At 35.3% G+C, this 15,848-nt stretch overlaps 1 protein-coding gene across 4 annotated transcripts in view; it reads left to right on the top strand.

Annotated features, from left to right (window-relative positions):
• LOC142344425 (syntaxin-binding protein 5-like) overlaps positions 1–15,848 on the top strand; it is a 148,557-nt gene that overhangs the window by 41,229 nt on the left and 91,480 nt on the right. For all 4 annotated transcript variants that reach the window (XM_075396057.1, XM_075396058.1, XM_075396059.1 and 1 more), the window contains exons 10-13: positions 1,116–1,363; positions 1,782–2,017; positions 2,590–2,742; positions 10,824–11,002. In XM_075396057.1, coding sequence (XP_075252172.1) covers positions 1,116–1,363; positions 1,782–2,017; positions 2,590–2,742; positions 10,824–11,002 — 816 coding nt within the window. The remainder of the gene's footprint in view (positions 1–1,115; positions 1,364–1,781; positions 2,018–2,589; positions 2,743–10,823; positions 11,003–15,848) is intronic.

The following is a 15,848-nucleotide window of genomic DNA, read 5'->3' as shown; positions in this document are numbered from 1 at the left end:
ATTGATGTAGCAGCAGCAGCAGCAGTATAAATAGAAGCCGGCCATTCCCTTACATGTTTTTATATGTCCCCATGTGTATCTATCAAAAGCAGTGGTATGTTTACTCGTCCAACACACAAACACGCATAAATTATACAAATAGCTCCTGATCGCCCCGTTCTTTAATCATTACTTGTTGTTCCAACCCCCTCCCCTTTTTCTTTTCAACCCTCCCCCACCCCTACACCGCTAGCACAACTGGCCGGCCGCTAGTTAAAAATAACTAAAAAGCTACTAGACCATGCTGCATTGCTGAACATCAAATGTGCAGCCAACTGTTTAAATAATATTGCGTGCTGCCACCTCAAATAGCAGGCATGCGTTCGTGTTTAGCCTGAATTTAATCATGGAGCTGTAGCAATGCTTGTTTCTTTTTGAAATTGTGTTCCCTGGATTTGGTAGGAAATTAATGTTATAAAGCTTTCAAGTGTAATTTTGATTTTTAAAAATAACGTTGAGTATTCGCTATGATGAGATTTTAGCTGTTTTTTGGGAAAACAGGGAAAATTGTCTAATCCAGAATTACTATTTGTTTGAGAAATTTTTCCCAATTCTTGCTTCGTTACTTTTTCTGCCTGATATGCTCTTTTTTCCAAAATTATCTTTCTCGGCTATATCTTCGAAATTTCCACAATTTTTGTGAAACTTTTTAATTTTAAGAAATGAAAAAGTTTAAATTAACACTTGTGAGCATCAAAGCTACTGGCGGCATGGTGGTTGTCACATATTCATTTTTTCAATTATTCATTCTAGCCAATGTTTCATCAAAAATCTTGTTTGTGAAAAATCGTGAATTGTTTGTTAGATTTGTGGAAAATTTCAGATATTTTAAAGCACATTTTCGTCGGCCCATTCTATCTAAATTTAATCAGCCATATTTAAGAAAAGTTTGGGAATGAGTTTGTTTTTGTACCTCTTTTAACAAGTATGTTGGTGTTGTGTGTCTTACGATCGGATGAGACGTTATGGTGATCTATTTTTTAACCTATTGAGTTGTTGTACAACAGGATTTTAAAGTAAATGCCTAGTAAATCACCTTGAAACATTTCATTCAGCATGAGAATTTTACTGTTTAGTGTCCCTTCAATTCCTTTGCAAACTAAAGACTTCCCGGGTGTTCGAGAGGAGTAAGGACATCGGGGCAAGTGGAGGTGGAGGAGGAGGAAGTGGTGGAAGCAGTCATGGAACAGCGGTGGAGGAGGAACCATTTGCAATTCAGCTTTTGGACTTTGACCCCAAACAGAAGGTGCTGGTCACTGCAGGAAATTGTTCACAGGTGTTGCTCTACACCTTCGCAAGGGAGGACTCTGTCAAAGAAATCACAGTTGGTATTTATGCTGTCTTTTATGCCAGTTTTGCTTTCGCTCGTCAATGATTAACAGGTTTTTTATAATTATTACAAGAAAGGTTGAATCCGTTTCGCCCCCCCCCCCGCCCCCATCCCACTAATTCGGCGTCTTGTTATAATGTGTTTTCAAGTAGCTGGTCATTTATTGAAGTGTTGAAAGAGTCACTGAGCGAAATATCCAAAACATGTGTGTTTGTATTAAACCGTATTTTTTGTGATATTGTGAACAGTCCACTCGGTGAAAGTTCCTCATAAATTTGGAAATTTGGTGAAGATTTTGCAATTAGTGTTGGAATACTATGCTGATGTGTTTAATATAAACTACTATTTTACTAGCAAGACAGCTTATTGTTAACGAGAACAATTGTGAGATTTTTATACTAACTATTTTTAGACTATCGAACTTTGCTTCGAATCGGGCTCCCATTGTGGTAAAGAAAACCAACCGTTCATAACGAACAACTCATCCACAGACGACCCTAACAACCCTCTCTCTGGGGCGGGGTCAAACCCACACTCACCTTTGACCAGCTCAGCACCCGTGTCACATCAGAACTCGGTTGAGGCTTCGCCAACTGAGAAAACAATGCATGCTAAAGGACAGAGGAACATGTCGAATTCAAAACTAAAGTTAGTTGGTTTCTGTTTTCCATTTTGATATATAACGATCTCTAAGTAATATCATACTCTTGTGATATATTGGGGTTGTAATGAATCTCAGATCTTTCGAGATTTGATAAGAACTTCTTTTTCAAAATGGGGGCCTTAAGGGGGGGTTAATTATTAGTTGATGATGAACGATATTAATATGTCATTTTTTATTTTCGTACAAAAATGTGTACTGAGCTAAAGCACACACTTTGTTGGGCATAATTTTGACTTTTTGGGCATAATTCTGAGACAAAGAATTCCTCAGTTACAAAAAGAGGCAAAAATTTAATTGGATCCAGAAACGCCGAAAATAAGGTATTGAAAGCGCAGTGACAGCATTTCTTTGTTCAAGTTCCTGTCGTTCGCTAGACATTAGGATTATTTATGCTCACCATTTAGGTGGCATGAAATAGTTTTATTCCCTGTAACGTAAAATAATGTGGATCCCACCCAGCTTACTTTGGTCGTCCGTTGAGTGATCCATCGCGGCTATCAACAGGCAAAAATGAACTAGCAAAAGTTGTGATCAGTAGCAATAGTGTTTGTTGTAGTGTGAAAAGCGGCGCGATCAAAGTGGCGACTGGCTTTCAAATAGAGCTTTGTTGTCAAGTCATTCAGGGCACTTTGGAGGCTGCGGACCCTGCAGGTGGAAACTCCAACTCACCACCCTTCACTGCCCTTGCGGTCAACAGCTTTCTCAACCTGTAAGAAATTTCTATAACCTTCCTTGAGATACCAGCTTGAATTATTGCGGTCTATATAAGTTGATTTCCTTTTCTGTAATTAATTTCGACCCAGATTTTTCAAACAGCCAGTCTTGTTTGTCGTCGTTTACAAGATAACAGGCCTAGCATGTCAAAGTCATCATGCATTCGAAAACAATCTTTTCTTTCTTTAACAAAAGCAGAAATGCTCCATCAACATTTACGGTAATTTCGATGCTATAGTACTATGAAGTCTATTATCAGCAAGCAACTATCACAGTCATTTCTCTTCCGCTTGAGACACTTGAAAACAGGCTTTCATGGCCAAATAGTGCTCTCCCAGAGTGATATCTATTTTGTCTCGATGTAAATATACATAAGATTTTTTTAAATAGCCGCGAAGCCATAGCCGGCTATTATTGGGGACATCGAGGTTTTTTACAATTCAAAGAACTTGAATTATATTGGGGCGCTGTCTTTTTACGACTTGTAGAGGAGTATTGGAGAAGTCCTTTTTTTACAGCTGCGAAGCTGTAAGCTGAGCGTAGCTATTTTGCGGTGCTCTTGGTTTTTTTTCGTTTCGTCGTCAGACGCTCTTTTTTTCGTTTTACCTTTGTTCACACAGCAAAGCTGAAAAAGTCAAATTTTCTGAATGACTTCTTCCTCTCACTAACGGCATTTGCGCGCGTGACGTCATTTCTCACTCGCTTTAGCGAAAGTTTTTAGGTTATTTGCGTGATTAAATTTTGATCATACGTGACTTACCTCACTCAATAAAATGACTTTTGCACTTAAAAACATAAGTTTAATTTGAATTTGTTTAAGGTTAAGGGAACTCCTATGTGCAGTAAAGTTCCCTAATAAGAGGCGTCTGTGGAATGAATTTCAACAAGCTTTATTAATTTATCGCTGAATGTTTAAGCCTAGTTTTTTGAGCTGCGTCAATTTTTTTTTTCAATTCAGATCGTATCTGTTTCTATCTCTATTATATGGCACGCAGGTCTATTCTTTCGCAGCTATTCCGGCTATGTTAATCAATTTTATTGGAGTGATTTTTGAAGCGGGAAATGAAACGCGTGAAAAAATTTGGAGTAATTTTGGTGCTGAACAAAAGTGAAGAGTGGAGCGAAAAAGATTCGTTTTTGTTCATACCGGTGTTTTTGGGAGAGCAAGAAATTGATGTGTGAAAAAATCTTCTAAGCGAGCGAAATTTTTTTGTTCACGTGCGGCTTTTAAAAGCAGTATTTTTCAACTTTTGATGGTAATGAGGTTTGATTATGATATTGTATTAGTTTTAGGCTTATTAATAGCCGCCCTCATCTTCTCAGCTGGCTATTATAGCGCTTTTTTATACTTTGTCGAACTTTTTTTCGCTTTACCAATTTTGCCGCTTTTTCGACATTTTGCGTGAAATTTTTTTGACTTCTCTAGGATAGTTTCACTCTTCTGTCATTCTGCTCAAAGTCCTTTTAAACAGCAGCTGCTCAGCAAAGGAATTCAAAATGGAGAGAGTCAGTATAAAAAATCAAAGTCAGAAATAGAAACGGGATAAACCCATAAAGCCCATTTTTAGATGCCCGTCACTTGAACTTTGTTCTTATAAGTTTTAGGTACTCTCTATGATGCTTATTGGTATTGATACTAGAGACTGTAGCCTCTCTTTGGGAGACAGGAGTATGTTCATTTACGAAATGACATCAAAATAAATCGCACTTAAAAATGTTTTTATACAAAAATCAATTTTTGTTGATATTTTTTCTTTCAATCCCAATAGAGTTATGGGAATCATCGCTGGCTATTTTCCGGCAATCTGCCAGGTATGTTTTTGATAGGAATTGAAGGTTGCAACAGTTAACTTGAGTTTAATGCTAATTTGGAGGTTTTTGATTAGTTTTGCTAATTTTAAGACGAAATTTAATTTTTTACCCGTTTTTTGTTTTACTGCTTTAAGTGGGATTTGAAAAAAACCTTGTTAGTTAAGGATTTTTCAGATGCTAATTGATCGAAGTTTTGTTGATCGAAGTTTTCCTAGGAAAATTGACAGAAAAATTGAGAATTTTTGAATCATTTTTCTTATTTTTTTTGCAGTTTTTCTCTTTTTTTTAATCTTAACTTTCTTAGCCTATTATTACTTGTCCATTGACTTGCAGGCTTTTTCTTGCTCTAATTGCAAAGGAATTTTATTCGGCTTTGTTTTTCCTTGTACTATAAAGAAACTCATGAAATTTTTTATAGTTTTTTATCCAATTTGTTTTTGGATGCCGTTTCTGTTATTCCTTATTTTTAATGGCATTTGTGGAGGTTTAGGTTTCAAAATAGTTGTTCTAGTTGTTTAGTTATAAGTACGGGCAATTTTCTCCTTCAAGTCGCTTCCGCACTTCCGGCTATGTACGACCTGTTCACACAGATATGTTTTCCGATCTGTTCACAAAAACATAGCCGGAAGAATTCTTTTCCGGAATTCTTCCGGCTATGTCCTTCTCTTTTAAGGTCTGTTCACACATTTTCTTGATTTTTGAAGTTAAATTGGAGTAGTGATTTTGGTCACGCCGAAACAGGAAATGGAGAGAAAAGCGAGTGGTTTTGGTGCGTAATTTTTTTTCGCTCTAATTTTAAAGTAGAGTGAGAAAACGATGTTTGAACTAAAATTCGCTTTCTCGGTGTCGGTGTGGTTTTTTGTTCACATGTGGCAATTTCACTTAAGTTTTTTTTTATTTTTTAGAGCGGAGTTTATTCTAAGTGGTTTTACGAATCCATTAATAGTCCATTCTGGGCCTAGTTTTTTGTTAGAATCAAATTTACATTTGTCGCGAGTGGTTTTTCTGTTTCATTTTGACTTTGTTCTGTTTTTTTTTGTTTTTTGATCTGGTTTTTTAGAAATGGTTTTTCCAATAAACTCTTAGTCCGTTTTAGCTCTATATTTTAGCTCGTTTTAGCTCAGCGGGCATCAAGTTTCATTAGAGGTCCTCATCCGCGTTCGGTTGTCCTTCAAGTGCTTAGAGCGTTAAAGCTACTGGGAAGGCTGTTTTGCAAGATATGGTTACTTTTTATGACCTTTTAAAGAGATATATGTTTTTGTACTAAAAACATCAAAAAATAAACATGTTTTTCGAGTTTTATCAGCCCTGGGTGTCAAGGAACCTCCTCTAGGGTTTGATAATAGGTTAAGGCCATGTAAAAATAGGGCCATGTAGTGGTTTTCAACATTTTATTCTCACAATTTTTAGCATTTTTTTCAATAAAGCTTGCAATTGTTTTCTAGTTGTTTTGATGAAGTAAATCTGCAGAGATATTTTTTTCGGGATAATAATTTATAACAAAATTTGATCAGATTTTCTATTATATTTTAACAGATTTGATATTCTTGTTTTTACTTTTGTTGTAATTGTTTTGTCTCAAGATAATCGTAATTAAGTGGAAAGCAGGATCGTATTGTCTGATGAGTAAATGGATGGCGTTTAAGTGGATTTGCACTTGAATTCTTCTGGCTTTGATTTTTCTTTTTTAAGGTCTGTTCACACATTTTGTTGATTTTTGAAGTTAAATTTTGGTCACGCCGAAACAGGAAATGGAGAGAAAAGCGAGTGGTTTTGCTGCGTAATTTTTTTTCGCTCTAATTTTAAAGTAGAGTGAGAAAACGATGTTTGAACTAAAATTCGCTTTCTCGGTGTCGGTGTGGTTTTTTTGTTCACATGCGGCAATTTCACTTTAGTTTTTTTTATTTTTTAGAGCGGAGTTTATTCTGAGTGGTTTTACGAATCCATTAATAAACCATTCTGGGCCTAGTTTTTTGTTAGAATCAAATTTACATTTGTCGCGAGTGGTTTTTCTGTTTCATTTTGACGTTGTTCTGTTTTTTTTTTGTTTTTTGATCTGGTTTTTTAGAAATGGTTTTTCCAATAAACTCTTAGTCCGTTTTAGCTCTATATTTTAGCTCGTTTTAGCTCAGCGGGCATCAAGTTTCATTAGAGGTCCTCATCCGCGTTCGGTTGTCCTTCAAGTGCTTAGAGCGTTAAAGCTACTGGGAAGGCTGTTTTGCAAGATATGTTTACTTTTTATGACCTTTTTAAGAGATATATGTTTTTGTACTAAAAACATCAAAAAATAAACATGTTTTTCGAGTTTTATCAGCCCTAGGTGTCAAGGAACCTCCTCTAGGGTTTGATAATAGGTTAAGGCCATGTAAAAATAGGGCCATGTAGTGGTTTTCAACATTTTATTCTCACAATTTTTAGCATTTTTTTTTCAATAAAGCTTGCAATTGTTTTCTAGTTGTTTTGATGAAGTAAATCTGCAGAGATATTTTTTTCGGGATAATAATTTATAACAAAATTTGATCAGATTTTCTATTATATTTTAACAGATTTGATATTCTTGTTTTTACTTTTGTTGTAATTGTTTTGTCTCAAAATAATCGTAATTAAGTGGAAAGGAGGATCGTTTTGTCTGATGAGTAAATTGAATTCCTTTCCGGAATTCTTCCGGCTACGTTTTTCTCTTTTAAGGTCTGTTCACACATTTTCTTGATTTTTGAAGTCAAATTGGAGTAGTGATTTTGGTCAGGCCGAAACAGGAATTGGAGCGAAAAGGCGAGTGCTTTTGCGGCGTGAAATTTTTTCGCTCTAAATTTAAAGTAGAGTGAGAAAACGGTGTTTGAACAAAAATTCGCTTTCTCGCTAGTTGTTTTTTGTTCACATGCGGCAATTTCACTCTGATTTTTACCGTTTTTTTAATTTTTTGGATCGAGTTGTTTTCTAAATGGTTTTCCCAATCCATTCACAGTCCGTTCTAGGTCTAATTTTCTGTTTTGTCAATGAAAATTCTTTGATTTGTACGTCAGGACTTGTCCTGCTATTTTTTTTAAGATCTGTTCACACATTTTTATTATTTTTGAAGTCAAATTGGAGTAGTGATTTTTGTCACGCCGAAACAGTAATTGGAGCGAAAAAGCGAGTGGTTTTCTGGCGTGAAATTTTTTCGCTCTAATTTTAAAGTAGAGTGAGAAAACAGTGTTTGAACAAAAATTCGCTTTCTCGCTTGTTTTGTTCAGATGGGCAATTTCATTCTGATTTTTCACTGTTCCGATTTTTTGGATCAGATTTTTTTCTAGATGGTTTTTCCCAATCCGTTCATAGTTCACTCTAGGCCTAGTTTTTTGTTTGAACTAAATTTCAATTTCTCGCTATTGTTTTTTTTTTCACATGCGGCATATTGACATGGATCTTCTGTTTTTTTTATCTGATTTTTTATAAAATGGTTTTCCCAATTCACCCATAGTCCGTTCTAGGTCTAGTTGTGTGTTTAGTCAATGAAAGTTCTTTGAATTGTATACCAGGACGTGTCCTGCTATGTTTTTACTTCATCGTACTAAAGTTTCTTCGTACTAATTTCACAGCTTGTTCATCATTTTGCGGAAATCTTTTTCAAACATTTTGCTCGGCAAAGCAATTCAAAATAAACTTAGTCAGTATCAGAAAACGAAATTAGAAATAGAAACGGGATAAACCCATAAAGCCCAATTTTAGATTTCAATCGTTAACTTCAATCTTAGGTACCATCTCTACTTTTGTTCACATAAAATTGCCATTAGAGATGGTACCTAAGATTGAAGTTAACGATTGAAATCTAAAATTGGGCTTTATGGGTTTATCCCGTTTCTATTTCTAATTTCGTTTTCTGATACTGACTAAGTTTATTTTGAATTGATTTGCTGAGCAAAATGTTTGAAAAAGATTTCCGCAAAATGATGAACAAGCTGTGAAATTAGTACGAAGAAACTTTAGTACGATGAAGTAAAAACATAGCAGGACACGTCCTGGTATACAATTCAAAGAATTTTCATTGACTAAACACACAACTAGACCTAGAACGGACTATGGGTGAATTTTATGGCAATTTTATGTGAACAAAAGTAAACTTTCTCAGTAGTTTTTTTCAATCCCAATCTTGGTTATGGTATGGGTATCAACGGCGGCTATTTTCCGGCAATCTTTCGGTTATATCTAGTCTGGTTTTTGTTTTTAATTCATTTTTTCGCTTGATAGATTTCTCGTCTGAAGTTTTTGACTTTTCGTTCTCTATGAGTACATTTAACCTAAAATTGATGAGGCAATATGTCCAAAGCCGGTCACATGTCAGTCGTTTAAAAGTAATTTGTCAAGTTATCCCACGTCGGCTATGCTTTCTATCAGTTGTCTCAATTGCAGGTTTTGGCAGTCAAGCGGCCATTATACGAGTCTTACGGCAATGTTTTCAGATACGGTAATTATTGGTTGTGGGTTAAGGCCATGTAAAAATAGGGCCATGTAGTGGTTTTCATCATTTTATTCTCACAATTTTTAGCATTTTTTTTTCAATAAAGCTTGCAATTGTTTTCTAGTTGTTTTGATGAAGTAAATCTGCAGAGATATTTTTTTCGGGATAATAATTTATAACAAAATTTGATCAGATTTTCTATTATATTTTAACAGATTTGATATTCTTGTTTTTACTTTTGTTGTAATTGTTTTGTCTCAAAATAATCGTAATTAAGTGGAAAGGAGGATCGTTTTGTCTGATGAGTAAATTGAATTCCTTTCCGGAATTCTTCCGGCTATGTTTTTCTCTTTTAAGGTCTGTTCACACATTTTCTTGATTTTTGAAGTCAAATTGGAGTAGTGATTTTGGTCACGCCGAAACAGGAATTGGAGCGAAAAAGCGAGTGCTTTTGCGGCGTGAAATTTTTTCGCTCTAAATTTAAAGTAGAGTGAGAAAACGGTGTTTGAACAAAAATTCGCTTTCTCGCTAGTGGTTTTTTGTTCACATGCGGCAATTTCACTCTGATTTTTACCGTTTTTTCGATTTTTTGGATCGGAGTTTTTTTCTAAATGGTTTTCCCAATCCATTCATAGTCCGTTCTAGGTCTAATTTTCTGTTTTGTCAATGAAAATTCTTTGAATTGTACGTCAGGACTTGTCCTGCTATGTTTTTTTTAAGATCTGGTCGCACATTTTTATTATTTTTGAATTCAAATTGGAGTAGTGATTTTGGTCACGCCGAAACAGGAATTGGAGCGAAAAAGCGAGTGGTTTTCTGGCGTGAAATTTTTTTGCTCCAATTTTAAAGTAGAGTGAGAAAACAGTGTTTGAACAAAAATTCGCTTTCTCGCTTGTTTTTTTGTTCACATGGGCAATTTCATTCTGATTTTTCACTGTTCCGATTTTTTGGGTCAGATTTTTTTCTAGATGGTTTTTCCCAATCCATTCATAGTTCACTCTAGGCCTAGTTTTTTGTTTGAACTAAATTTCAATTTCTCGCCATTGTTTTTTTTTTCACATGCGGCATATTGACATGGATCTTCTGTTTTTTTTTATCTGATTTTTTATAAAATGGTTTTCCCAATTCACCCATAGTCCGTTCTAGGTCTAGTTGTGTGTTTAGTCAATGAAAGTTCTTTGAATTGTATACCAGGACGTGTCCTGCTATGTTTTTACTTCATCGTACTAAAGTTTCTTCGTACTAATTTCACAGCTTGTTCATCATTTTGCGGAAATCTTTTTCAAACATTTTGCTCAGCAAAGCAATTTAAAATAAACTTAGTCAGTATCAGAAAACGAAATTAGAAATAGAAACGGGATAAACCCATAAAGCCCAATTTTAGATGCCCGTTAACTTCAATCTTAGGTACCATCTCTCATGGCAATTTTATGTGAACAAAAGTGAACTTTTTCAGTAGTTTTTTTTTCAATCCCAATCTTGGTTATGGTATGGGAATCAACGGCGGCTATTTTCCGGCAATCTTTCGGTTATATTTAGTCTGGTTTTTGTTTTTAATTCATTTTTTCGCTTGATAGATTTCTCGTCTGAAGTTTTTGACTTTTCGTTCTCTAGGAGTACATTTAACCTAAAATTGATGAGGCAATATGTCCAAAGCCGGTCGCATGTCAGTCGTTTAAAAGTAATTTGTCAAGTTATCCCACGTCGGCTATGCTTTCTATCAGTTGTCTCAATTGCAGGTCTGGGCAGTCAAGCGGCCATTATACGAGTCTTACGGCAATGTTTTCAGATACGGTAATTAGTGGTTGTATAACGCGCCTGTTTAGATTGTGTTTTGCCAATGGCTTTGGCTTTGCAATCGTGGACACTCTGAACAAAGTGGCTCTGATGAGCTGCGTGACCTCTGATCTCTACGGCACCATTCACGAGAGTCCACCTGGAGTTGGTACAGCTCAAGTGGGAGCCAATCCGGGTGCCCTGGGTGCAATCAACCAAAGAGGAAGCGGTTAGTTCTATCTTTGTCCTTCAGAACTTAGTGTCACTTGCGTCAATAAAGATTGAACTCCTCGTCATATTTTTATTGTTCCATTATTCCTTAAGTAATTTGTTGGCTTGTATCGAGGTCTTTTTGGCCACGCTAGCACTGATTGCTAATTTGATGTACTGAAAATTCTTTTCATTTCTTTATTAAGAAGCATGATTAATAGCCGCCCTCAGCTTCTGAGTTGGCTATTATTGCGCTCCTATTTTTAGTTGCTCTCAAACTGAGTTTGTAGCAATTATATTAGTCCTGTCGGTCTTTTTTAATGCGATTTTTCGCTTGCCGATTTTTCATCTGACGCTTTTGACTTTTGGTCCTCAAAAACGGGATAAACAGGTAGCACACAGCGGGCATTAAGTGCTCTTAGAGCCTTTTAGCTCTGTCTCAGCTCAAACTGTTTTGGAGACATAGACTTATACTTCTGATGTGAAGGACGGTTCTTAGGGGTTGGAGACACTCCCACTGCTGACCCCCCCCACCGCGCTGTTGCCCCCACCCAGTGTTGCCCCCCCCCATTTTTTAGGTTTCTCTAGGCTCAAGAGCCAATGAACTTCCTCTAGGGTTTGATAATATGTTACTACATAGTTTATAGATGTAATGGGGTGTTATTCAAGATTTTAATATCACGAATTTAAGCATTTTTTAAAGAAATATTTGCAATTTTTTACTGTTTTCGAATTTTTTCCGGCAGCAGAGGCCCTGGGACCTCTTTCAAGTTTTGGTGATAAGCTAATGCATTTTTTCTAGTGTTAATGGGATGGTGATAACATTTTCAATGACTCGAGTTAGTAATTTTTAGATACAATTTGAAATTCTCAATTTTTGGAAAATTTTCATGTTCCAAGTGTGTGGATTTTTATGAGCCTGTGAAACTATTTCGGGCTTGAAACAGGGATACAGGTTAGTCTCTTGAGATATGGAAATGATTCTTAAGGTATTAATATCTTGAATTTTAGCAAGATTTTGTTAAAATTTGCTATTTTCCAAATTTTTTCAATTTTTTGTCCTTTTCTGAGTTTAAGGACCATTACTGGCCACCGAAACTTTTTAAGTCTCGGAGATGGGTTACTTTACAGAATTTTTGAGACAAAAAATAGTTTTGAACTTTTTTTACTGCGAAGTTGGAAACTTTTTTTAATTTTGCCTTTTATTTACTAACAAGGCTTCTAGAAGTTGCAGAGTCTAATCCCATCATATTCTTATCCGAAATATTCTGATCTTTCTCTGTCGGTTAGAGTTCCTACCCTTCTCTTTCTCGTTCACGTTTTATCGCTCTCTCTCTCTCTCTCTCTCTCTCTCTCTCTCTCTCTCTTTGTTCATGCCGCACTTCAGCTGCTGTTATGTGGTGTAATGTCATCATCTCTGATCCTCATTAACCATGAGTTATAGTAGAAGTGTTTTTATAGCTGCGAAGCTGTAAGCTGGGCGTAGCTATATTGCGGTGCTCTTGGTTTTTTTTCGTTTCGTCGTCAGACGCTCTTTTTTCGTTTTACCTTTGTTCACACAGCAAAGCTGAAAAAGTCAAATTTTCTGAATGACTTCTTCCTCTCACTAACGGCATTTGCGCGCGTGACGTTATTTCTCACTTGCTTTAGCGAAAGTTTTTAGTTTATTTGCGTGATTAAATTTTGATCATACGTGACTTTCCTCACTCAATAAAATGACTTGCACTTTAATAAAACTTAAGTTTAATTTGAATTTGTTTAAGGTCAAGAGAACTCCTATGTGCAGTAAAGTTCCCTAATAAGAGGCGTCTGTGGAATGAATTTTAACAAGCTTTATTAATTTATCGCTGAATGTTTTTGAGCCTAGTTTTTTGAGCGTCGTCAATTTTTTCAATTCAGATCTGTATCTGTTTCTATCTCTATTATATGGCACGCAGGTCTATTCTTTCGCAGCTACTCCGGCAATCTGCCGGCTATGTTTAAATCACAAATGACCTACTAGGCAGTTTTTATGAAATTGTTGTTAATTGCTGTCAAAAGCAATTTGTAGCAAATGTTTTAATCCTGTTTGTCTTATGCAATTTTTCGCTTGGTCAATTTTTCGTTTGACCCATTTGACTTTCGTCTTCAGAAACGAGATAGAGGCAGCGCCCAGAGGTCAATAAACCGTGCTATCTGCTGACGAAGCCAACCGCTCGACGGTTGTTTGAGGGCACTTCGCCCGACGTTAGTCGGTTATGTTTACGAATCGAAGAGACCTTATGATTTTCGGTTTTTATACGACTCGATGAGTATTGGAGGATTTCTTTTTACATTTCAAAGAATTTGAGTTGTAGTTAGGAGCTGTCTTTTTACGACTCGAAGAGGAGTATTGGAGAAGTTTTCTTTCAATCAATTAATTGGAGTGATTTTTGAGGCAGGAAATGAAACCCGTGAAAAATTTGAGTGATTTTGTTGCTGAACAAAATGAAGGGTAGAGCGAAAAGAGAGTAGCTTTTTGTTCATATCGCTGTTTTCTAGAGAGCGAGAAATTGAGGTGTGAAAAAGTTTCTGTGAGCAAGCAAAATTTTTTGCTCAAGTGCGGCATTTTAAAGCCGTTTTTTTGGTTAAGAGGTTTGGTTATGATTTTGTTTTCTTTGAGGCTGGTTTTGGTAGTGGTTTGAAAGTTTCTGGAAATTCATATAAATTTTATGCTAAATCGGAGGTTTTTCTTGTGTTTTGCTGACTTTTGGGCTAATTTTGCAATTTTTTTGACGATTGTTTTACTGCCTCATAGATATTGAAAAGAACCCGTTTAGTTGAGCAACTTTTAGATAACAAGTGTTTACAATTTTGTGGATATGAAGCGTTTTTGTTGAAAAATATGACAAAAAGGCGAAAATTGAAACTATTTGTCTTTATTTTTGCAGTTTTTCGTTTTTCTGTTTTGAGACAATTTTTCTAGCCTATTATGAATTGCCTATTGTTTTGCGAGCATCTGGATACCCTATTGGCTAAAAGGAATTTTTCTTTGGGTTTATGTGCTTTTGTAATATTAAAAAAATCAACTTTACAGTTTTTTAGTCTGAGTTGTTTGTGAGAGCTTTTTTGTCATTATTTGGCTTCAAGGATTTAAAAAAAATCTCATACGTGGTTTTAGTAGTTACTAGTTGTTTTGATGAAGTAAATCTGCAGAGATATTTTTTTCGGGATATTACTTTATAGAAAAATTTGATCAGATTTTTTATTATATTTTAACAGATTTGATATTCTTGTTTTTACTTTTGTTGTAATTGTTTTGTTTCAAAATAATCGTATTTAAGTGGAAAGGAGGATCGTTTTGTCTGATGAGTAAATGGATGGCGTTTAAGTGGATTTGCACTTGAATTCTTCTGGCTATGTTTTTTCTTTTTTAAGGTCTGTTCACCCATTTTGTTGATTTTTGAAGTCAAATTGGAGTAGTGATTTTGGTCACGCCGAAACAGGAATTGGAGCGAAAAAGCGAGTGGTTTTGCGGCGTGAAATTTTTTCGCTCTAAATTTAAGGTAGAGTGAGAAAACGGTGTTTGAACAAAAATTTGCTTTCTCGCTAGTGGTTTTTTGTTCACATGCGGCAATTTCACTTTGATTTTTACTGTTTTTTCGATTTTTTGGATCGGAGTTTTTTTCTAAATGGTTTTCCCAATCCATTCATAGTCCGTTCTAGGTCTAATTTTCTGTTTAGCCAATGAAAATTCTTTGAATTGTACGTCAGGACTTTTCCTGCTATGTTTTTTTTAATATCTGTTCCACATTTGATTTTTGAAGTCAAATCGGAGAAGTGATTTTGGTCACGCCGAAACAGGAAATGGAGCGAAAAAGCGAGTGGTTTTGTGGGGTGACATTTTTTTTGCTTTTATTTTAAAGTAGAGTTAGAAAACGGTTTTTGAACAAAGATTCACTTTCTGGCTAGAAATTGTTTTGCAGATTCACTCATAGTCCGTCCTAGTTCTAGTTGTTTGTCTAGTCAATGAAAATTCGCTGAATTGTACTTCAAGACTTGTCCTGCTATGTTTTATTTTTTAATCACTTATATTGGAGTGAATTTTGACGCACGCAATGAAACGCCGCAAAAGTTATTGAATAGTTTGGATGCTGAACAAAATTGAAGAGTGGAGTGAAAAGAGGGGTCTTTTCTTCAAGCCGGTGTTTTCGAGAGATCGAAAAATTTAGGTGGTGAAAAGTGAGCAAAAAGTTTTCTAAACGTGCGGCTTTTTAAAACAGTTTTTCTTAAGTTTTTTTCGGCTTAGAAGTTTATTACGATAAGTGGTATTTTATTGGGTTTATTTTTAACGTTGTTTAAAGGTATATGATAATTAATACGAATTTTATAACAATTTAGGTTTTTCAGCTATTTTGCTGAATTCAAGGCGAATTTTAGTGATTTTTTCCCTTTTAGTTTTGTTTAACTGCTTTGTGTGGGAATTTTATAGACGCATGTTACTACAGGAGTGTTTAGTTATCAAGTTGGTACAGTTTTATTGGTATTAAACGTTTTCTGTTGCAAAAACAGACAATAAACTGATAAATTTGTAAATTATTTTTCGTTTTTGTTTGCTTTTCTACTCTTAGATAAATTTTTAGCCTATTATGACTTGCCTGTCGTTTTTCGATCATTTTAATGGTCTGTTTTCTCCAAAACATTTTTTTGGCTCTAAGTCCGCTCGTAATATCAAAAAATTCATGAACTTTATATCAATTTGTTTTTAAATGCTTTTTGTATTCCTTAAGTTCTTGTAGCATTTGTGGATGTCTATGATTCAAGTTAATTCATGTTCATTTTGTTTTGATTTTAGCTTTGAGTTGTTTTAGTAAAGATAATTGAGTAATTTTTTATGCAGATTTTGG

This window comes from Convolutriloba macropyga, chromosome 8 (assembly GCF_964194025.1).
Source record: "Convolutriloba macropyga chromosome 8, txConMacr16.3, whole genome shotgun sequence".
Lineage (NCBI taxonomy): Eukaryota > Metazoa > Xenacoelomorpha > Acoela > Convolutidae > Convolutriloba > Convolutriloba macropyga.
The sequence above is the reverse complement of the archived record's forward strand: the minus strand, read 5'-3'. Positions and strand labels throughout refer to the sequence as shown.